Source organism: Sceloporus undulatus, chromosome 3 (assembly GCF_019175285.1).
Source record: "Sceloporus undulatus isolate JIND9_A2432 ecotype Alabama chromosome 3, SceUnd_v1.1, whole genome shotgun sequence".
NCBI lineage: Eukaryota > Metazoa > Chordata > Lepidosauria > Squamata > Phrynosomatidae > Sceloporus > Sceloporus undulatus.
Window position 1 is genome coordinate 219,518,337 of NC_056524.1, and position 21,544 is coordinate 219,539,880.

Consider the following 21,544-nt stretch of genomic DNA (forward strand, 5'->3'; position numbering starts at 1 on the left):
AGTTGTTCCATGTATATAATTGTACAATTATATATGATTATAATTAAGTATAGTAGTTTCTGTTTTTATCATTATTATTATTATGGCAGATTTTCCCACATTTAATGCCATTTTCTCATAAATCCTAAGCCCCTCTTCCCCATGAAAAATGTTATGTAACAGAATGAATGATGAATCACATTATTGAGATTGTAATGTGAATGACAATAAATTACTGGGAAGCTTTTATATCAAGTTACATAAAACAAATCACTTTCAAAAGGTCATTTTCTGAACTCCAGGTATTAAAGCAACCAAAATACTAGCTGTAACAAATCACATCTAGTGGTTTAAGATCAAATCTTCAGATCAGATGAAGGTAACTTTATTCCAATGCAATAATTTCTATCCTACCTCTCCCTATTCCTCTTCAACTAATTTGTTGCTATATTGGTTGAATTCATTTGCTGGCTTTGCACGGGAACAATAAGAAGCATGATTTCTGATTCCATCCTACTGTAGATTTGAAGGTAACATATATTTCTAAACCTCCTAAGTATCCCTTGCCAGGTTGCTGCAAAGTGCATTCATATCCCATTGGGGACAATAGGAATGTCTCCAGAAGAGAATAACAAAAATGTAAAAAGAGTCTGGAAACAAAGCCATGTGAGTAACAGTTGAGAGGTCTTGGTAATTTCAACCAGAGGAGAGAAGTGCAATAACATCCCAAATCCACCAAATAGTGATACCTTTATTGGCCAGCCAGAATACACAAAATACATGTTGCAAGTTTTCAAAGCTCCTCTGGCTTCTTTATCAGGCAAAGACAGTTAAATATCATAAAGGAGGGGGGAAATGATGATGTTGATCACTTTCTCTTTAGATCCAAGTTGCCTCATTCCTTTGTAAGGCCACAAGCCCTTTGTTAGGTAGAGAGCTCTCTACCCAACAAAGGAGCTTGTGGCTTTGCAAAAGACAGAGGCAACTTGCATGTCAAGAGAAGCAGCTCTTTTTGTTTTGCTAATGGACTCAATTTTCCCCCTGAAGTACCCACCCACATGGCTGCAGGAATGTCCCTCCAACAACAGCTGAACTGAGAACAGCAACATCTTCAAAATGTAGGCTTGTGACTAGCATCATCATATATATATTTTGCTCCTGTATTTAACATCTTTGCCTGATGAAGAAGCCACTGGAGCTTCGAAAGCTTGCAACATGTATTTTGAGCATTTTGGTTGGCCAATAAATCTATCAGTGTTTTGTGGATTTGGGTTATTGTACTTGCTGCATGACCAACACGGCTACCCCTGGATACGTTTTCCAGAGGAAGAAAAGGCAGAGAAATGGCATGATAGCCATCTTCAAATACTGTATCTGAAAAGGCTGTTTTCATGTGGAAGATGGCCCAAGCTTGCTTTTTGCTTCTCCAGAGGATAGGACCTAACCTGATGGAGTCAAAATTCAAGAATGGAGCTTCTGACAAACCATTAGAATTTCTTAAGAGAAACCGACTGCCTTGGTGGATAGTAGGCTCTCCTCCTTGAAGTTTTTAAAACAGAGAATGGATGGGCATCTGTCAGGGATACTTTAGCTGTAGATGTTCTTCATTGGCAATGGGTTAGAGTAAAAGAGCCTTGGTGTACCTTCCAACTCTGCAGCTCTCTGATTCTATAAATAATCTCTTCATTCTTTCCTGCCCTGTGTGAGAAGAGAGCCTGAGCTGTTGTGGCTTCTTGTCTTTCAGATTTTCCTAGCTGTAGCTAATTTTGAAGGGGATGAAATGGGTCAGGAGTTTTCTGTAATTTACAAGTGGAACTACAGAAAAGAGAAATTCATCGTGTACCAGAGGATTGTCACTCATGGAGCCAGGGACTGGGAGTCATTTGTCATTGATGGGGAGGCCTTCCTTGCAGTGGCTAATCACAGAAAAGGTATCTAGGCATTAATGTGCAATGATGCTAATTGGCATGTGCAAAATCCCTTTCTTTTGCGCTTCATAGTCACAGCCATTGGGGTTGCACCTTCTTTCCTGTCATAGACCCCATGCCTCTAATAGATGCAAAACATGTATAAAGTCTAAAAGTCCAACCTCTAGCATGCAGTGATAGTAAAACTTAGCATTTGATGGTTGTATACCTGTCCAAATTATTTCTTGAATTTGTACTTACTATTCTCTGTTCTATAGAAGACCCAAAGTAGCTAGACTTTGGGATGAGGAATATTTGGTCTTCCAGCTCTTTTGTCCTACAGCTTTCATCAGTCCCACCCAAATGACCAATAGTAAAGGACTATGGGAATAAAAAATATCTTTAGTATCCAATATTCCCTGCCCCAAGGTTCAGCTATCTTGGGTAGAACAAATGGTTATATAGCTGATGAAATGCACACAGCTGCACCTATCTCTCCCTTATGTGCAGCCTAGCTCCCATTTTTAGGAATAGAACTTCAGTTTGAAAGGACCCAGTTCCAGGCAAGCTTAAGCCTGTCATTTGTTGACTTTTTGTTTGTTTGCCTAAAAATGACAGTGGTTGGAAGAAAGTGAACAGAAAGGAGTGCCCTTCACCACCCCCATGATGCTAGAACAAGAGATCATCTAATGGTCTTGTAATGTAAAATCCAGATAGAGAAGAGAAAATACTTCACATAATACAGAATTAACATGTAGTAATTACGTAATTTTTAAAATTTGTTGCCAGAAGATGTGTTGATGGCCATTAGTTTTAAATGAAGTTAGACAACTTGAAGTTGGAAAGGCCTGCCAATGTAGTCCACTTAGTCCAGGGCTGAGGATACTTTGATCCTCTAGTTATTGATCAACTCCAGTTGTCACCAGTATGTGCCAGCATGGCTAATGACAGAGGATGGTAAGAATGGTGGCTCATCATCATTTGGAGTACCACAGATTCCCCAGCCCTGATTTAACCATCAAATATCAGTTTCTTTGGAGGTTGTCTTTGTGCTTTCTTGGAGTTAACCAATTTGTCACTGCATTAGAAGATCCTTTGTCTGGTCCATCTGGGGTTATGTTCTAATGAAACTTCAGAATTAACTCTGCTGCCAAGAGGCACTTAGTGTTGCTGTAACTGTTGGTACTTTAACCCAGTGGTTCTCAACTTTTGGTCCTTCAAAATTTTGAACTTCATCTCTCAAAAGCCACAGCAAGCATGGCAAACGGCCAGGGATTCTAGAACTGAAGTCCAAAACATCTGTAGAGCCAAATGCTGAGAAGCTCTGCTCACAGATGGAGATTGCCTTTGTAATGCTAAATGCAGCTTTAAGAGGTAATTTTAAAATGAGAGAGAGAGACTATGACATGAAAAACTCCCCATCCCAATGGTCCAAACATTGTTCATCAACTGATGTCAAGCTTTGAAGTGTTCTATGCCAGCTTTAAGTCAAGATTGTTTGTTGGATGGGTTTTTAAATACCAGATGATATTTGTTAAGGAATGGATGCTTTTCTTTTTATATCACAGAAGATCTTTCAAATTTACACCTGTAGTGCATGTAACAAGCGGTTTCACATATTTACAGGCTGACCACTATCTGATATCTCCTTTCTGGGTCAGGACCAAAGAATAGGTGATATTAAAAGAGTCACTTCTAAATGTTTTTACTCTTTAAAAAAAGGGAAAAAAGAAGCCCCAAAATAAGAGTACTTGATCCAGCTTGGAACTGCTGCCCAATGGGACATGTATTTATATTATCATTGATTTATATGGGCCAGAATATACTGTTGCAGTTATGAATGCACAACCTAGAGTTATGCATTCATGGCAGAATACTATTCATACTCATGTTCCCTATATATTCGGTAGTTTAGGGAATATATTTGTTTTTGTTGTGTGCCTTCAAGTAGTTTTGCAGGGTTTTCTTGGCAAGATTTGTTTGGGGGGTGGTGGCTTTGTCTCCCTCTGAGGCTGTGAGAGAGAGTGACTTGCTTAAGATCACCCAGTTGGTTTCCATGACTGAGCAGGGAATCAAATCTTGGTCTCCAGAGTCATAGTCCAACGCTCAAACCACTACACCACACTGACTCTCTAGACTAGAGAATATGCAAGGACTGTAAAACTCCTTAGTCCCCGCTTACCTGGCAGCAGCCACTAGTAATAGAGGTGCTTATTCTCTTGTCTATAAGGAAGCAGCTGACTGACATTTCCACCCCTCTGCCATAAGTGATCACAAGTGTGAGGAGGAATTATAAGAGGGACCCTGCATCTAACTGTCATAATAGAGATCATTTGCAAGACAGGAGTGGGAATGTCAGTCAACCGTTTCCCGATTGTACAGGGGTTTGGGCCAGGGGACACCACTTAGATATGTAACTATGGTAGTTACAGAGCTAAGTAGATGATATAGCATTGTGGCCATGATTTATATCCTACCTTTCTCCTGAAAGAGATACTGCAGTTTCTATTTTATTAAACTTTCCCTCCTATATAGTTTTCCTACTACAAATCATATCAACTCCAGCAACTATTTTCTTCCAAAGTTTGAATTGCCATGAATAGCTTCACCGCAAGTAGCAACTTTGGAGGCCTTTTGAATGAGCAACTGGGATAAGAGTTCTTATCTTATCCCAGGACACTTCCTCCTCCCATGTCATAATCCCAAACCAGTTGAGGGACCCTGTAACTTCATTTATTAAACAAGACAGTACTGATTCTATGATTCTATATGTGCTTAATGTACTGTGTAGCCTGGCTCCTGTAGTTTGAGCAGGGTGACATCAGTGGTCCGTTTTCTTCCCACTGTAACCATTGTTCATTCACTTGGCCACTGGACCCAATCTGCATAGTTGGCCAATGACTGTATCTCCTTCTCCTTGCTCCTTTCAAAGTCCACTTCTCCACTTGGAGAAAAAGGTGAATAGCAAGCAATAGTAAAATGAGGAGAAGGTTCAGGGAGCCCAGTAGTGTGTTCTCAGGTAGGTGTGGGCCTAAGCAGGTACCCAATAGACCAAATCCTCATATTAGACGTGAAATAAGACCAGTATAAAACCAATCAAGGGGTTCTCAAATCCGTCCAAGCAAATTACATACTAAACTTTTACTGAAAATATTGTTTGTAATGTCAAGTTAGAATAATCTAGATTCAAATCCGTAAAATATGAGCATCAAAGGCCTATCTAATCTAGCATTTCCTTCCATGGATGGCAAAATACCTATGGAATGGTCAGCAGCAGACTATGAGAGCAGCAGGCATGTTCTATTTTTTTCCCTCAGTGATTTTTGCCTCAGAACGTAGGGAAACATCATGATAAAAAGACATTAACTTCATTATCTTCCTCACACCTGTCTAATCCCCTTTTAAAGACACTGAACAAAAATGGAATCTTCTTACAGCTTTCCAGGAGGGCCAGTGTGGTTTGAGCATTGTACTACAACACTAGAAAGCAGGGTTCAAATCCCTAAAGGTAAAGGTTTCCACTTGACATGAATGTCTAGTCATAACCAACTGTAGGGGGTGGTGCTCCTCTCCATCATCATCATCATCATCATGTGGTCATGTGATCAGCATGAGTGCACCAACTGCTATTACCTTCCCACTGATGGGGTGCCCATTTATCTACATGCATTTGCATGCTTTCGAACTGCTAGGTTGGGAGAAGCTGAGACTAGTGACAGGAGCTCACTCCATCATGTGGCACTTGGATCTTGAACCACCAGCCTTCCAACCTTATGATTGTCAGAATTGGCATCTTAACCACTTGAGCATAAAGGCCCACTGAGTGACCTTGGCTAAGTCACACTCTCTCAGCCTCATTGGATGGCAGGGGCAACCCCGCTCTCAAGAAACTCACCAAGAAAACCCTATGATAGGTTCGCCTTAGGGTCTCCATACATTAAAATGACTTGGAGGCACACAACAAGAACAACTCATCTTCATACAGTGGGCTTTGAAGGAATGCTCATGCAATGGTTATGCTGCCGCCCAGTGGAGTCTAATCACAGAATAATCTTTCTGTAGAAAGAACAATGTGGTTATTTTTCACTTTTAAATGAAGTGTTACATGGAAAGAAAAAATGTTAATATTTTTAGTTCTGGCTTAAACATAAAATAAATAGAGATATTAGGAACATAAACTGTATCATATCAGTCTTATTCTTACAAAGTCTCTCCTCTTTGATTTTGCAAATGAAAAAGAAGTGGCAAATGCAGTATGTCCCAATCCTTGTTCCGCGTGCATTTCCCACATGCTCTGCAGCCGCTCCAGGAAAATGAAATAATGAAAGAAATAAAAATGATCTATCCCATCTTCCTCCCCCACCCCCCGTAACACTACTCCTAAACACCATTACTTTGTAGGTGTAGGGTAGGCCTCTTAAGCGCTCAGCCATAGAAATTGATTCTAAAAAGGGATCCACGAGTCAAAAAGGTTGGGAACCCCTGGGCAAATGTATCAGTATTCTTCATTCTTACATGCTTCCCTCCTTTTTATTGACTGTCTATATGCCTGGTGTCAGATTTTAATAAAATATTGTAATCACTGAATACACACACACACACACACACACACACCCCTTCTAATTTCAAAAGTCACAGAAATCTCAGCAACTTACCATGATCCATTGTGAAATAATTCAATTATAGGAAGAGAAGGAGAAAGAAATGGGAAAACCCACATACAATTGTAATCTATAGAAAGTGAACCTTCATTCAGTATCTCCTGCCTTACACTGGCTTGGTTTCAGCATAACCATAAACTATGGCTGAGTGCAGGCATAGGGAACTTTCGATCATCCAGATGTATAGAACTACAGCTCCCATAACCACTTACCATTGAGTATGCTGACTGGGGCTTTGAGGAACCAAAGACCATAGAAGACCAAATATTCCACAGCTCTAGCTAGAGGGTCAGCACAATCCTTCCTCTCTTTTTATCTTCTGTAGCCAGAGGGAAGAGAACAGAAGCTTATATTTCCAAACGTATTATGCCATGTTTTTTCATATGTTCAGCCAAAATGTGAACAGATGAGTGGTCTCCTCCATTCTCAATTTTATTAGTTTCCTATATATAATGGGTAATAATTGTTAAATGAAAGTCCTCCACTATTTGTGGATGCTCCATGTGAGCTAGAATCCTGATTTTCCAGGATTCTGACCCACATGGAAATAATCCATGGATAGTATAATGCTCCTTTTTCATATTCATTGCCTTCCATTTATAAGAACTGTGAAACCAGGGATGGGGGGGGGGGCAGAACTACCCTTCTCAGCTGTTGGTAGAACATGTGAAAACAATTCATGAAGAGGGTTTCCAAGTTCCTCAGTATGTCAGAACATTTGGAAGTCTGCTAATTTTAAATCGGCCTCTCTCATACCCTTCAGAGGTGCTGGTCAACAACTCCCAGAATCTCACAGGTAGCTGGAAGTAGTAGTCCAACAGACTTTGAGGAACACTAGCTTGGAAAAGGCTGGTTTAAACTTTGTTGGTTGTTCTTGCATGCCTTCAAGTATGTTTCAACTTATGGTGACCTTAAGGTGAATCTATCATGGGTTTTCTTGGCAAGATTTGTATGGAGAATTTGTATTCTTAAACTGAACAAACCAATTTAAAACAATCAGAGTTTCTTGTGAATTCAGATGTAACAGATGAACAGTAGAGCTAAGATATAGTTTAAAGCAGGATTGAAAACTTCCCATCTTCTCTTTAAAGCCAAGCAAAGAAAAAAAGAAAGGATGCTCCATGTGAGCTGAAATCCTGATTCCAGAAAAGGGTACTTATTCACTTAAACTAAAACCATTGTCTGCCGTTATATATGAAAAATCCTGTTGTCTTTTGACTAAATCTTTTTAGATACATTGAATCATTAGGATCTTCTTTATACTGGCAGATAATGGAGCAGTGCTGCTCCCTTATATCTGTTTCCTTTGACTAGACCAGTGGTCCCCAAACTGTGCCCTATAAGAGATTTTCTACTTCAGCTTCCAGAAGCCTCAACCATGTTGGCCAATAATCTGGGATTCTGGGAGCTGGAGTCCAAGATCCCTTAAAAAACACAGTTTGGGTATCACTGGACTAGACTGTCCTGATGACACAAAATTCCAAAACCTAAACTAAGCGAGGACAATCGATAACATATATAAATTTAATTTCATTCCAATTGTGTGAAAATTTTCATCTATTGGGTTTTATCACTTTTGGTGCCATTTTCATGCAACTTTTTCCCTTATTATTCTCCAGGGGATAACCACAACATAGACAGTGTCATATACAGGTGGAACTCCAGGAAGGGCCTTTTTGAAACCAACCAAACCATTCCTACCTCAGGTGCCTATGACTGGGAGTTTTTCAGTATTGGGCCTTATTCCTTCCTAGTGGTGGCCAACACATTTAATGGAACAACCACCAAGATCTACTCTCACATTTATATTTGGCTGAGTGGAACCTTCCAGCTCTTCCAGTCAATTCTGGTAAGGTTTACACTGAATATTTGAAAAATCATAGGTGTCAGTAGTTTCTCCTGTAATCTAGATTGCAGCTATCTCATATTGTCATTTTATTCATAGTTGCTTGACCTTGTGGCCAATTCCCTTTGTACTTAGCTGGGCTGGTCCTTGGAGGACAAGCCACTTATTTTTGTTCATGCTTTGAATATCATGGTTTAGTAATTGATTCCCATGCTAAGCAACTTTTAAACCAACGTGTAGGAAAGGCAAAATGAAAGAAGGTGCTATTCTTTGTCTTTAGACAGTCCTACAGAAATAGTCTATGCCACATTTCTGCCCCAACAATTGAAGTCTGCAGCTTTTAATCCTGGAAATTTTGCCAGGATCCCTGTGGGAATAACTAAGATAAAGAAAAGGTGTAAGAAAATGAGAATATAAAGGAGGAGGAAATCAATAGGAGGATTTTGGAAGAATTAGTGAGAATTGCATTTTTGAAACATTCATGCATTGAGTTCCTTTCCTCCAAAGCTCAAAAGAAAGTATAGCCCGATACAGATGGGTGGGAAGCAGCGTGGCGGCACTGATTCTAGGGTTCGGGAGCATGCAGCAACCACACGCTCCGGAACCCTAGTACATACGGACACCACTATCATGCTGGCCTCTGGTCCACATGGGGGATGCCATGATGATGCTGCCGCCACACAGAGGCCGGACGTCACTGACAGGAAGTGGCGTCATGGTGGCACCTCTTCCTGTTTGCAATGCCACAAAAAAGAAGTTGCTCTAGGCAGCTTATTTTTGGTGGCGCATCTGTGCTGCAGCGTATGGATGCTGCAGCACAGATGCAGGGCAAAAATGGGTGGCACGGACCTGCCCGTCTGTATTGCCCCTATGTTTACAATCACGGATGACATTTTTCAGGTTCATTCTGGTAAGGCTTTTAGTGGAGACATGTAACTTAAATTTAAAAGGCATTTTAACGTAGAATTAATAGTTAAAATTTTCCCCTTGTAATGTTTTTAGCATATTACTGATACCACCTGCCATGGAAACAGGACTGAATTGTGTCTACGCTTTCTTCATAACTGTAAAATCTATGTGTGTTGTTTCCAAGTAAAATTTAAAAAAGAAATGTATTGAGTTGTCTGGACAGGTTGTTTTTTCTTTTAAATGGAAAACCATAAGAGAAATCTCTTCCATTACAGAGACCAACTAGATTGTCTTCTGCAAAATTTGTTCACTCATCCTATCCTTTCTGTACATAGAAAGCTTGCTTGTTCCTTAAAAAATTACAAGGGGATTTTTAATTTAGTACTAAAGAGGAGAAGGAATTTATTTTATTTAAAAAGTGAAGATTTTGAATGCAGGTGGTGGGAGGGATAGAAAACGTTTCCAGATTTTGATGGACTATCCCTTTTAAAATGGCTGCTTAAGTGGGAAAGAAGGAAAGTGCTTACTACTAAATAAACAAACAATAAAACACTCATCCAAAAATGGTCCAGGCACTTACAAGCATGAGATGGCACTTTTCTTCTATGACAGGCAAACGAGACCTGGGCATTGTCCATACATGGGTTTGTGTGCCAGTCTAACACTCATCTCCATTCACACCACACCAAAAGCTGAATGGATAGTCCACATTAGGAGAATTGGATCAGTTATGCAAGCCAGTATGATTTATGGTTCAGAAATCAGTAAAATCAGTTTGCTTATGCTAAATTGTTTTTCTTGAGATGTTTTAGGATGCTTCCTATACACATTTGACCAGGCCAGGTACATCTTTCTACAGTTGCTGCTCATTTTTGGCAAGTAGTTTCCTTTTGCCTTTTCTTTTGGCCTAGACTTTTGGTGCTGCTGACTGGGAGGTCTTTCACATCCGAGACAGAGTTTTCCTTGCTGTGGCAAACAGCCACAGTTATGACAGTAGATCAGTTGCCCCCAACAGCTACCATGCCATCAATTCTTCCATCTATGAACTCAACATCACTGCACAGATGTTTGTCAAGTTCCAAGACATTCTTACCTACAGGTACACTTTTGTTATATTGCTCAAAACACTGACATTGTCGCATTAGCATAGATCAGAGGTGGGAAACGTGTGGCTCCTATGATGGAAGAAAGGGTGTGAAATTGCTGCTTCTCTCCCCTCTCCCCCGGAATATTTTGATTCTTTTTCAGATTGTATGAGTACATTCTGAATTATTTTCTTCAATTGCTCTTGAAAGAAGAAATGAATAATAACAAGATAAGAATACTCCCTTTTCTAAATACAAAAAATAATTTTGAAAAAATAAACCCCAAACTCAAAATAATCTTGCATTTTAATGAAAAAGAATACAGTATATTCACTGGCTATTGTAGGACTATTTGTTGCAATCTTTTCCTGTTTGCTCACTTTCTCTTATAGTGCTCTGGACTGGGAGTTCTTTTCAGTGGGAAAGGATTACTTTTTGGTGGTAGCGAATTCTTTTGATGGTGTGACCTACTCTGTAAACAGTATTATTTACAGGTAAGATGCTGGGAGCGCAGCTCCTGAAATGTCACAGATTGATTCATATGTCAAATATTATAGAGAAAAATCACTAGTAGCTTTGTTGGGCAGGGCTGATTAATTTCTGCCATCACTGTAGTCTTAGCCATTGAACTATCTTATAATAGTCTCCTTCACAAAAAGGAAAACATGTGATGGAAATTAATCTTCTTTGTACCTTTGTGTCTGCCACTGAATTATATGTTGTCCAAAAACCAACAACAACCCCAAAACAAAACAAAACACCACCAAAAAACCCACTAGATCATTGGACAGACTCAAATGAAGTATCTAGATATAGTTCAATGATTTCCATTTCTTCATACCACCTATGCTTTCTGGATTTACGTTATCCATGAATTGTTTAATTCACTCTTGAAAGGCACACTTTTTCAGATAATTAAGTAAAGACTAGCTCATATGTATATGCTCATAGCTTGATAAACATAGCATGAATGCCCTATCACAGATCAGTTGCCAGGGACAGAATTTTCTCATCATCCGCTCTGACACAATCCTTTCAAGTAGAATCTATGGATACATTCATCTTGAAGTAATCAAAGTGATTTCTTTGTGTGTGATCCATTCCAATGTTACTTACTGAAAGGTTCCCAATCCAAAAATTAGTGGGAATCCTGCCGAGTGCCACTAGATCCCCTGGTAATTAAATGATACTTGTCTTTTGAATAAAATTTGCCAAGTAATGAAATATCAGCATTATCCCCTGATCCAATACATTTTTCAAAGGGTTTTCCAAGGAGATGTCATATTGGTTTTGGCCAAATGCCTTGCTGAAATTGTTCTTTCTCTATTAAGCCAATTACTTCATCAAAGAGGGAGACTTGGTATCAGCATCATTTATTTTTTAATAAAACCATGTTAGCTAGTGATAATTACTCCATTTTGCTCCATGAACATATACATATTTGTTTTATTGGTTCCTGTAATACCTTCCTATTTGAACCAAATTCAAATTAACTAGCCTATTGGTTTTAAAAGATATATATATATATAGTGTGTGTGTGTGTGTGTGTGTGTGTGTGTGTGTATATAGTTTTTATTTGTATCCTGCTTTTCCAAAACCTGATCAAAGCGGCGAACAACAGGGTTGCTAAGAGAATGACATAAAACTTGATAGATTCTTCTCTGAATATCTCTAATTTTCCTTTAATTGTAACTTTTTAAAAGAAAGCAAAAACATAAGTTGTTGCATCAAAGGTAACATAGGTGGGATACAGGCCACCCCTTTGGGGCGGCCTGCACCCGCCCCTTTCCCTGACAGATCGGGGCCTGAGCTGCCACAGCGGCAGCTCCGGAGGCCCCGATCTGCTGCTTTTCCTGGCCTTGGGAAAGTGGCAAATGCCGCTTCCCCATGGCCTGGAAAGGGGTGTCCTTGGGGCTTCATGCCCGAAGGACACCCTGACAGCAGCGGGGAAAGGGAGAAAGGGGCCGCTTGGCCCCTTTCTCTCTGTATCATTGGCGCGGCCGTTTAAAGGCTACACCAGTGATACGTGTTGGCGGAAGGAGCTCCAAAACGGAGCTCCTTCTGGTGCCGCTGAAAGGGCGTCACAAGCACTCTGCAGCAGCTCCAGGACGTCACATCTGTGCTGTGCTGTTTGGCTGTGGCGCGGCCATGATGTCATAATGGCGGCGTCCTTGTAGAAAGGGCACCACCATTACAACGCCGCAATTACATGCTAGGGTTGCGGGGAGTCTGGAAAGGACACCCCGAGGCAACCCTAGCACGTATCCAGGCTGGCTCAAAGTGCTGGTCTGGATACCGCCATAATTTCTGTTTGTTACATTAATGGTCAAATCTAACTTTGTTAAACCTTTGCTCTACCAACTCCAAATGCAACTCTACCAGCTCCAAGTGCAAATTTGATACATAGTACTTGTAACTTGTTATTCTCAAATTGTGGTTCTCTTTGATGAAATTCCACATGAACAGGGTTTTTTTTCTGACTTAAAGGAAAAAAATGTTTCAAGGCAGAGGGAAACAGAGAAGCAGAGCCTGTGGTGTTGGGAATCTGTGCATGGAATAACTCTTTTTGCCTCTTCTGCAGATGGCAAGGATATGAAGGCTTTGTAGCAGTTCACCGTCTTCCGACGTTTGGCTGTAGGGACTGGGAAGCTTTTAACACTACAGCAGGCTCATATCTCATGTATTCCAGTGCGCGGGAGCCACTTTCCAAGGTGCTGAAGCTGAAAACCTTTTGACCTGGAAAGAGGGGCTCTGATTTGCAGCAAACAAGTACAAGCTGGAAACTGGAAGGAAGTCTCTGGCTCCCCAGGGCCATAATGAGGAACATTTTACCTTGGAATCACTGCACTGGAAGCCACAAATGCCCGAGAACCAGTACACTTCTTGGCCTATCTCAGCTAGACATGCCGAGGATTAATTCTGAAACCCTTTTTTCACTATAATATTCCTGGACTAGAAATATAAATTACAGCTGGCCAGTTACATGAGTGAATGGAGCTTGGCAAAGTTGCATTCCAGAATCTCTTGGCTGGAGGACTGTGCTATAACCATTCCTGCCCTAAGAAAGCAAATAGTACTCTAGACTGACATTTGGAAAGCCATTGCTCTCTTGGCAGATGGGCCTTTGATACCTCTGTAATAGCCTGCATCCTAGTATCATTGGTGCTTTCTTAATCCTTGCTTCCTTGTTAGCCTGTGAAGTACCCCCAAAGTGTACCTTCTGCTTGTTGTTGCAAATGATTTCAACATTGTCTATAAATGGTATGTTTTTATTGTATAAACTGATAGTGTTGACAGTCACCTTTGTTATATGGAGATGGAATTATTTATTATTCAGAGAATATTTGCAGTAATGACTATAATCCCCAATAAAACTAGCAGAATGACTTGCACCATCCCAGAGATTTTGTTCTGCTTCAAACCTTATTCAACACTATCTAGTAGAAATAAATGAAAAAATGCAGCACCATTTGGCAAAAACAGACACACCCAGAACACTTACATGGTTATAGAGGAGACCTATATCAGATTCACTTTTATGTTTTTAAAAGCATGATCACATAAATTTGAGAGCATGAGACGAAGCCTGCCAGAACAGACGAAGGAGCTACTTACTCCAGGCTTTGAAGAGCTGGAATAAGCAATGGTAACAAGGGTAGCAACACCAGTTAGGAGTGAGAAGGAACACTAGGGTTGGGTCTCACTTGTCCAGTAACTTGTGGTGGTGGTGATGTGCCTTAAGTAGCTTCAGACTTACGGCGACCCTAAGGCAACTCTATCATGTGGCTTTCTTGGCAAGATTTGTTCAGAAGGAGTTTGTCTTTGCGTTCCTTAGAGGCTGAGAGTGTGTGACTTGCCCAAGGCAATCCCTATGAGTTTCCCTGGCTGAGTAAGGATCTGAACCCTGCTCTCAGTAATAGTCCAGTGCTCAAACCACTACACCACACTGGCTCTTTTACTAACTGTAGCTCATCTTTAATTGCTAATCTTTAAAACTTTTTACAGGTTTCTGAATGCCAAATTGGTAGGTTATTAACTGCTAGAAATGGAGGAGAAAAGCTATATTCTGTGGTAGTTAGAGCGAGTTTACTATGATGGCTGCAGGCCATAAGAATGAGAGAAATATGTCAATTCCAAAGCACCCACTAGTTCCTTCACTCTCAGGCTGCCAAGCAATGTCCCTTACCATGTATATTTTGGTGCATCAGTTCTCTCCTGCATTTTTTCTTTGCAAATCTCTCTCCTATCATATTAATACCCTACAGATTTCCTGTTCTTGTTTTATATTACAGAATGAGACCCTGTCTTGTTTTTGCAGCTAGTGCATGAGATCACCTCAAACCAACAAAAATATTGCAGCTTCTTGATATTACAGCAGGATTTAAGCAACACCCTTCCTACCAAGCTCAACCAAGGCTGCAAATAAATCTGTTTATTAACAAGCCCAGCAGAGGGCAATGCAGGAGTATGTTCCATAAGAGGATGTACATTGTGGGAGAGGACTTAAACCTGCAGCAGCTAGCAGTATTTCCTTGCTCCCAGGCAGGAACATCTAGGCAATATAATGCAATCTCCATGCCATAAATATGCTATGTGTGAAAAATGAGTGTCTGGATTTGCTGGCTCTCCTGTTCTCTCTCTGTCTCCTTTTCCTTTTGCATCATGTCTAATAGACTGCATTCTTGTAGCCAAGGACTGTAACTGTTTTGGGTCGTCTTCTTTTAAATATCACCACAGTCAGAGAGTGCCCCCCCACCAGCCATCTTTGTACAATCCTTAAAAATCTTCAGCAGTAATAAAGAAGACATTCCTGAAATGGAAGAGCTAAGTGGATAGCTTTTCTTTTATATCTTAAAAACAAAAACAAAACTAAACAAAAAATTGCACCAGACAGCATTCCACTACTGTAGCAATGAATGCATAGCTACTATAGGTAGAGAGGGAGAAAGAGGGGACAATTTCTTCCTCTAAGGTTGGGACTATGTTACTTGTCCAAGGTCACCCAGTGGGTTTCTGTGGCTGAGTGGGGATTCAAACCCTAGTCTCCTAGTCCAGCATTCAAACTACTACACTGGCTCTCAGACACACACACACTGTAGAGACAGTTTCCAAATGGATACCAGTAGTTTAACATTTCATTACAGATCAATAGCTGCCTGCCATGCACAACCCACACTGTTTCAGGAATTGGGAACATGTCCCCTGGAAGTGGCTGGATTGTGATTCCCATCATCCACTGGCTATACTGGCAAGGGCTGATAAACATTGCACTTCAACAACAGCTGGAAAGCAACACAGCCCTCCTCCCTATTTAGTGAAGCGTGAAAGGACTCCAAATCTCAACAAAAATGATGAAAATAGGAAAACATAGGGAAGTGGTATCCATTGGTTCTTTATATTTTAAATAATTGTATCAATGATCTGGAATTATATTTCATTTCCTTAAGTACATACATTTTTAGCTAATGACATTTATTCTTTTTTAAAAATTCAAACCCTGTAGGGAGCTGCCATTTAGGTATTTAAAAAAAAAGTCAGCAAGAAAGGCTTGTTAAGCTTAGGAAGCTGCCATTGCTGTGTTCATCTACTTTTTAAAGCTACATGTTTCACCTTATCAGACTCCAGTTCCAGCTGCATTTTTGGACCAGTTCTCAATGAACGGATGACTCTGCAGCATGAAAAACAGGGATAAAATCATAGAATTATAGATTGGAAGGATCTCCAAGGGCCATCTAGTTGAACCCCCTGTCATGCAGGAATTTATGGCTAAAGGACTTCCAAAAGATGACCATCCAATCTCCATTTGAAAAACCTTCAACAAAGGAAAGTTGACCACTTCTGAGTGCACCCAGGTAATTCCTCTTTACCTTCCTAGGATGGAACCTGTTCAGCAGTGTAGAGTATGCAACATATGCTTAGATTGGCCTCTCTGGCACTTTAGTCCCACCGTAACATTAATGATATTGAAGACAGCTTACTAACAGAGTAAAGAGGTGTGAGTCCCAGAGATACTGTAGCAGGTAAGCCCAAGGGAAGCATCTGTACGTATGCCTTCAAGTTACCTGACGACTTATGGTGAACCCATGAATTACACAGGATTTTCTTAGGCAAGGAATATCAACCCATAAACACACACACTCCACATACATTCTGTTAAACATTACATCAATCTCTGTGTGTTTGCACACGTGCATGCATACACATTTGCAAATGTTATGAATTTGGAGGCAGGGCTTGTCTGTGATTCTGAAAACTCTTGAAAGTGCTTTTGTGATATCTCCAAGTATCAAGCAAAAGTCAAACACACACATATTTCCTACTGAGATCATTAGCATCTTTTTCAAGATGTTGGCGATGCCACATGGGATCGTTTAGATCTTTTCCTCTCCAAATCAAAACTTGACTGCAAATAAATGGTGTCCCCACCTTCCTGTCCAAATGTTCTCCTGGATAGCAGATCTCTTTATAGAGCTCTCTTTACAGAACTTTATAGAGCCACTGTTGGTATCGTAGTAGATTATATGAGAAACTTTGGTTTGGACATTTGTTCTACATTTATAACAACACACAAAATTTCCCCATTCTATTAAATATGTAGAAAAGTCCTTACAGAACAAGTAGGAAATAAAAGTTCCATATCCCACCCATGATTCTTTTCTCTAGAAAACATATTGTGCAAACAAGGGTCAACATTTCTGGCTCACAGGATCATGCTTATGGTTTCTTTAGGCACCCTTGTGCTAGGCAATGATTTCAGATATTCTAAGTGCTTCCTTGTGTCCTCTTGGTTGTGCCGGACATAGTACACCACATAGCTAATGACCAAAGTAAACCAGCTGAACATGGTAACAAACATGGCAACATCAGTGGTTTTCTGTTGCGCGTTGCAAAAGCGTGGATCAAGGATATGAAGCAGGGGCTTTCCAGTATATTCCTCTTGCACAGATGTTTGGCAGGTGGTCTCATTGACTGAGTCAGGGTCTAGTTTCACTGACCCCAAGACTTCCTGCAAAGTACATTCACAATGCCAGGGGTTGTTGGACAGGCGAATCATAGCATTCAAGTTGACCAGGGCTTCCTTTGGGATCCGCTGAATATGATTTCCAGAGAGATCAAGCAACCTCAGGCCATCAGCAACCCCTTTGAATGCTGCAGAATCAATCTTCTCAATGGCATTTTTAGAAAGGTCTATCTCTTGTAAGTGGGCAAGGTGCCTAAATGTGCTGTTGGGGACAGCAGTGATTTTATTTGCATCCAGTTTCAGAAACATGGTGTCTTTTGGAATATCCCTTGGGATTTCTTGCAGGTTACTAGCACTGCACAGAACTGCTGTTGCTTCTGAGGAGTTAGTACATTGACACTGCTCAGGGCAGGAAGTAGAACTGGAAGGGGCACAGAAGAGGAGGAGGAAGAAGAGAGCCTGAAAGCAGAACAACAGCATGGGCCAAGATGCCTCAGCTGCCAGAAACATACTGGTCATCCAATCAGCGGTCTGCAGTCCTGCATGGCGGCTAAGGCAAAGAAACCAAAGACACAGCTCTGTTAGTCTGGATCAGTATGCAAAGGGATCTTGTAGTACCTTTGAGACTAATGGAAAGAAAGAAGTTGGTAGCATAAGCTTTTGTAGGCTTGAGTCTGCTTGCAAGGTCTAGATGCTACAAGATCCCTTTGCAAGGCAAAAAAAAAAGTGAGACTTTCTCACAACCTTTAGAACTGAGAATTCCCACAATGCTTTTGGTGATAGGTCCTCAACAAGTGAAGGTTTGGTTCAGTCATTCACTCACTCCTTTTAACGTTCAGAGCAAGGACAGCTAGGCCAGGAACCTCTATGGGGCAGACAATGTGAACATAAGCAAAGAATATTAAGAAAGGTGATGCAGGAGCAGACTGAAGGCCTCTTTAGACCAGCATTCTGTTCTTTCAGTGGCCAACCAGATTACATCCCTGTAATAGCATCCTCCCACTTGCGATCCCTAGCAACTAGTTTCAAAGACATATTGCCTCTCTTACTGGAGATAATATATAACCGCCATGATAGTCCCACTATCTTCACAGCCATGACTGGGAAGGACATGATAGAGGACCTTCTCAGTGGCTGCTCCCAGGCTCTGGAAATCTCTGCCTGGGGAGGCTAAGATGGCCCCCTTCTTGCATCCCTTCTATCAGAAGGCAAATACTTTTTTTTTTATTTTGATAGGTTTTTGCAAACTGAAGGGTTTTAAAGAAAGAGCTTTTAGGAGGAGACTGAACTGTTTCTGTTTTAACTGTACTGTTCTTTTAATTTGTTTTTAAAATCATTTTTATCAGTAGTTCCTCTTTTAATGCCAATCTTTTATAAGCTTTAACTGTGTTGCATTTTAATTTGTAAGCCATCTTGTGACACAGTTTTGTAGAAAAGGCAGGGTATTAATGAAATGAACAACAACAACAGCCTTACAAAAGCTTTCTCTTCCATTAACAGAAATACAGAGCTTGACAAATTAATGTTTTGGACAATCCCAAAGTAACCCTTAGCCAGTATGGCCAGTGGTAGTTTTAAAAAGTAATGTTTCCAAGCTCAGTGTGAATACATATGAATAGGCCAGCACACATGTTGTCATACTAAGTTTGGGGACTTAACTAAATGTTATATGCAGATACCTATAACAAAGCCCTGATATCCAAACAGCAATTTCCTTCCTAGCTGAAACTCCAATGAGAGAACAAACACGGGACAAAGGTATTGCACATTTCTTGGTAAATTCTCCTTAGCACCTAATTGGCTGAGATAATAAAAATATAACTGTAGAGAAATTGTGCAGGAGGGGATGAAAGGATGTGTAATCATTTTTGGATCACAGAGATGGGTAAAAATGATAGGAGCGGGACTCATTTGCAAGGACAAATCATTGCGTGGGGAAAGGCAATGTTATGAGGAAAACAGAATGATTAAAATGTTCCTTCTCACTCTCCAGTTGTAGCACACTGGTGTCTGCTTTAAGTATTATGGTTGCATCCTATGAAACCATGGGATTTGTGGTTTCACGTGTTAATTAGAATTGTTTGTTTCAGCGCTCTAGTGTCTCACTGAACTGTACATCCCAGGATTCCATAGGATGGGGCCATGGCTGTTGTGCTATCAAACTGCTACACAGTGCAGTGTGAAAGAGGCCTTCTACCTTCAGAATGATGAGACACTGGGAGGAAAGGAGGTTTCCCCACTTGTCAATACAGTGGGTCCTTGTTATCTGCTGGGGTTTGGTTCCAGGATACATGCACGTGTGCACATACACACACACACGTGGATAACAAAATCAGTGGATGCTCAAGTCCCATTAAATATAATGGCATAACAAAACGGTGTCCCTTATATAAAATGGAAAATCAACATTTGCTATTTGGAATTTATAATTTTTTTTTGAATATTTTCAATCAATAGATGCTTGAATCCACGGATAAAAAATCCGTGGCTGTACTTGGCTTCAGGTTGCCTTTTCACACTTCTTGGCATTCCAGATACATGCTTGTGAACCTAAAAATGCAGGTGTGGCTCTGTCAGGGTGTGTGGGTGCGTTAATTCTCGGCTTCAAATCACCTTCTTCAGTATGTGAATTATGCTGCACTAATTTGAATCACCATTGAATGGTATTGCCAGCTTTGCAGAGGATGCATCCGCACTGGAGAACTAATCCAGTTTGACATCACTTGGAACAGTCAGGGCTCCATGCTAGGGAATTCTGGGAATGGTAGTTTGTTGTGGCACCAAAGGTATGGCACCAGAATTCCCTAGCACAAAGCCCTGGCCGTTCAAGTGATGTCGAACCAGATTAGTTCCCCAGTGCAGATGCAGCCTCAGTTGTTGAGAAATTGAGCACCAAAACCCAGTGGTCCAAAGGAGGGCATTGCTTCCCCAGACAAGAATTGTGATCATTTTTCTCCCCTTCATTCCCCAAATTTCTAGCACTGCAGAGAAGGAGACATTGAAAAGCCCTCTTCTCTGTCAGAGGAGACAGTGCCCCCAACAAACTACAGTCCCCCCAGAATCCCATACCCTGGAGCCAGGGCAGTTCAAGTGGTACCAAACTGGGTTATCTCTCTAGTGTGGATGCAGCCCTCGCTGGCAGAGAGGAGGGCATTTCTCTAGGGAATCCTTCCTTCCCTTCTCTTCTCTGATGCTCTCAGCCGCCCAGCTCCTTGCCTTCTCCTCCATGGGCACAGGAGGGCAGACTGCCAAGCCAGGCACAGACTTCCCAAACCCTGTGGGCAGCGTGCCACCCTGCTCCCTCCGTGATCCCTCCGTGATCCCTCCGAGTCATCCCTGGCTTGGAGCCCAGCAAAAGCGAGCTGAGAATCTATAGATCGCTATCTCTATCGATCTATCGATAGAGATAGAGATAAACCCAGCAAAAGCGAGTTGAGAATCTATCTATAACTATATCTATCTAGATTCTAGATATAGATTCTCTCTCTCTCTCTCAGCCCAGCAAAAGCGAGTTGAGAATCTATAGATAGATAGATAGATAGATAGATAGATAGATAGATAGATAGATAGATAGATAGTTCTATATCTCTATTTCTACATAGATAGATAGATAGATAGATATCTTCGGTGATACCCTGGCTGCCTCCGCACTGCAGAAATAACCCGGGTCGACACAGTGCTAGGGAACTGAAGGGGGGGGATCCCAAGGGCCACAAACAAACCCCAGTCCCCACAGCTGGTGGCTCAAGTGGGGGTCAAACCGGATTACTCCTGCAGTGCGGATGTAGCAGCAGCCTGTGCTGTGCAAAGTGTGTGTGTGTGTGTGGGGGGGGGTTCGTCAGAAACCCTCATCCCACCAAGAGATCTCTTGAGGCTGAGCTGAATGAAGCCCTCCCAGCCTAGAGACCCCTCTTTAGCCACCTGATCCCCCCCTAAAGTCCCAGTGATCCAGCAGATCTGGGAGCTTACCTGGGCTGTGGTCAGTGGAGCCCCCTTTGCCTTGGCTGCCAGAGCCTTAGAGGTGCCAAGGCTGGCTGCTTCCTGGCCTGGCCCCACCCTGGCTGCCAAAGAGGCAGGGACTCCTCCTCGCCGCCTGCGCACCGCACTTGTTGCTGCCTTCCTCCTCCTCCTCCTCCTCCTCTTTCCTGGCCCCCAAACCACTCAGGGAGAGCCTGGCCTGCCATTGGGTGGCATCG

General features: G+C 41.4%; 2 protein-coding genes across 2 annotated transcripts in view; one reads left to right on the forward strand and one right to left on the reverse strand.

Annotated features, from left to right (window-relative positions):
- Positions 1-13,760, forward strand: part of TSPEAR (thrombospondin type laminin G domain and EAR repeats) — a 53,356-nt gene extending 39,596 nt beyond the window's left edge. Inside the window, exons 8-12 of the mRNA XM_042458509.1 lie at positions 1,724-1,910; positions 8,167-8,396; positions 10,214-10,401; positions 10,780-10,881; positions 12,969-13,760. Of these exons, the coding sequence (XP_042314443.1) occupies positions 1,724-1,910; positions 8,167-8,396; positions 10,214-10,401; positions 10,780-10,881; positions 12,969-13,122 (861 nt within the window). The 3' untranslated portion in view covers positions 13,123-13,760. The remainder of the gene's footprint in view (positions 1-1,723; positions 1,911-8,166; positions 8,397-10,213; positions 10,402-10,779; positions 10,882-12,968) is intronic.
- LRRC3 (leucine rich repeat containing 3) lies at positions 13,659-21,480 on the reverse strand. The gene is made up of 2 exons (XM_042459498.1): positions 21,318-21,480; positions 13,659-17,898 (listed from the first exon to the last, which is right to left on the reverse strand). Exon 2 carries the CDS (start codon positions 17,865-17,867, stop codon positions 17,088-17,090), a length of 780 nt encoding a protein of 259 aa, XP_042315432.1. The 5' UTR covers positions 17,868-17,898; positions 21,318-21,480; the 3' UTR covers positions 13,659-17,087.
- Positions 21,481-21,544: the final 64 nt, after the last annotated feature.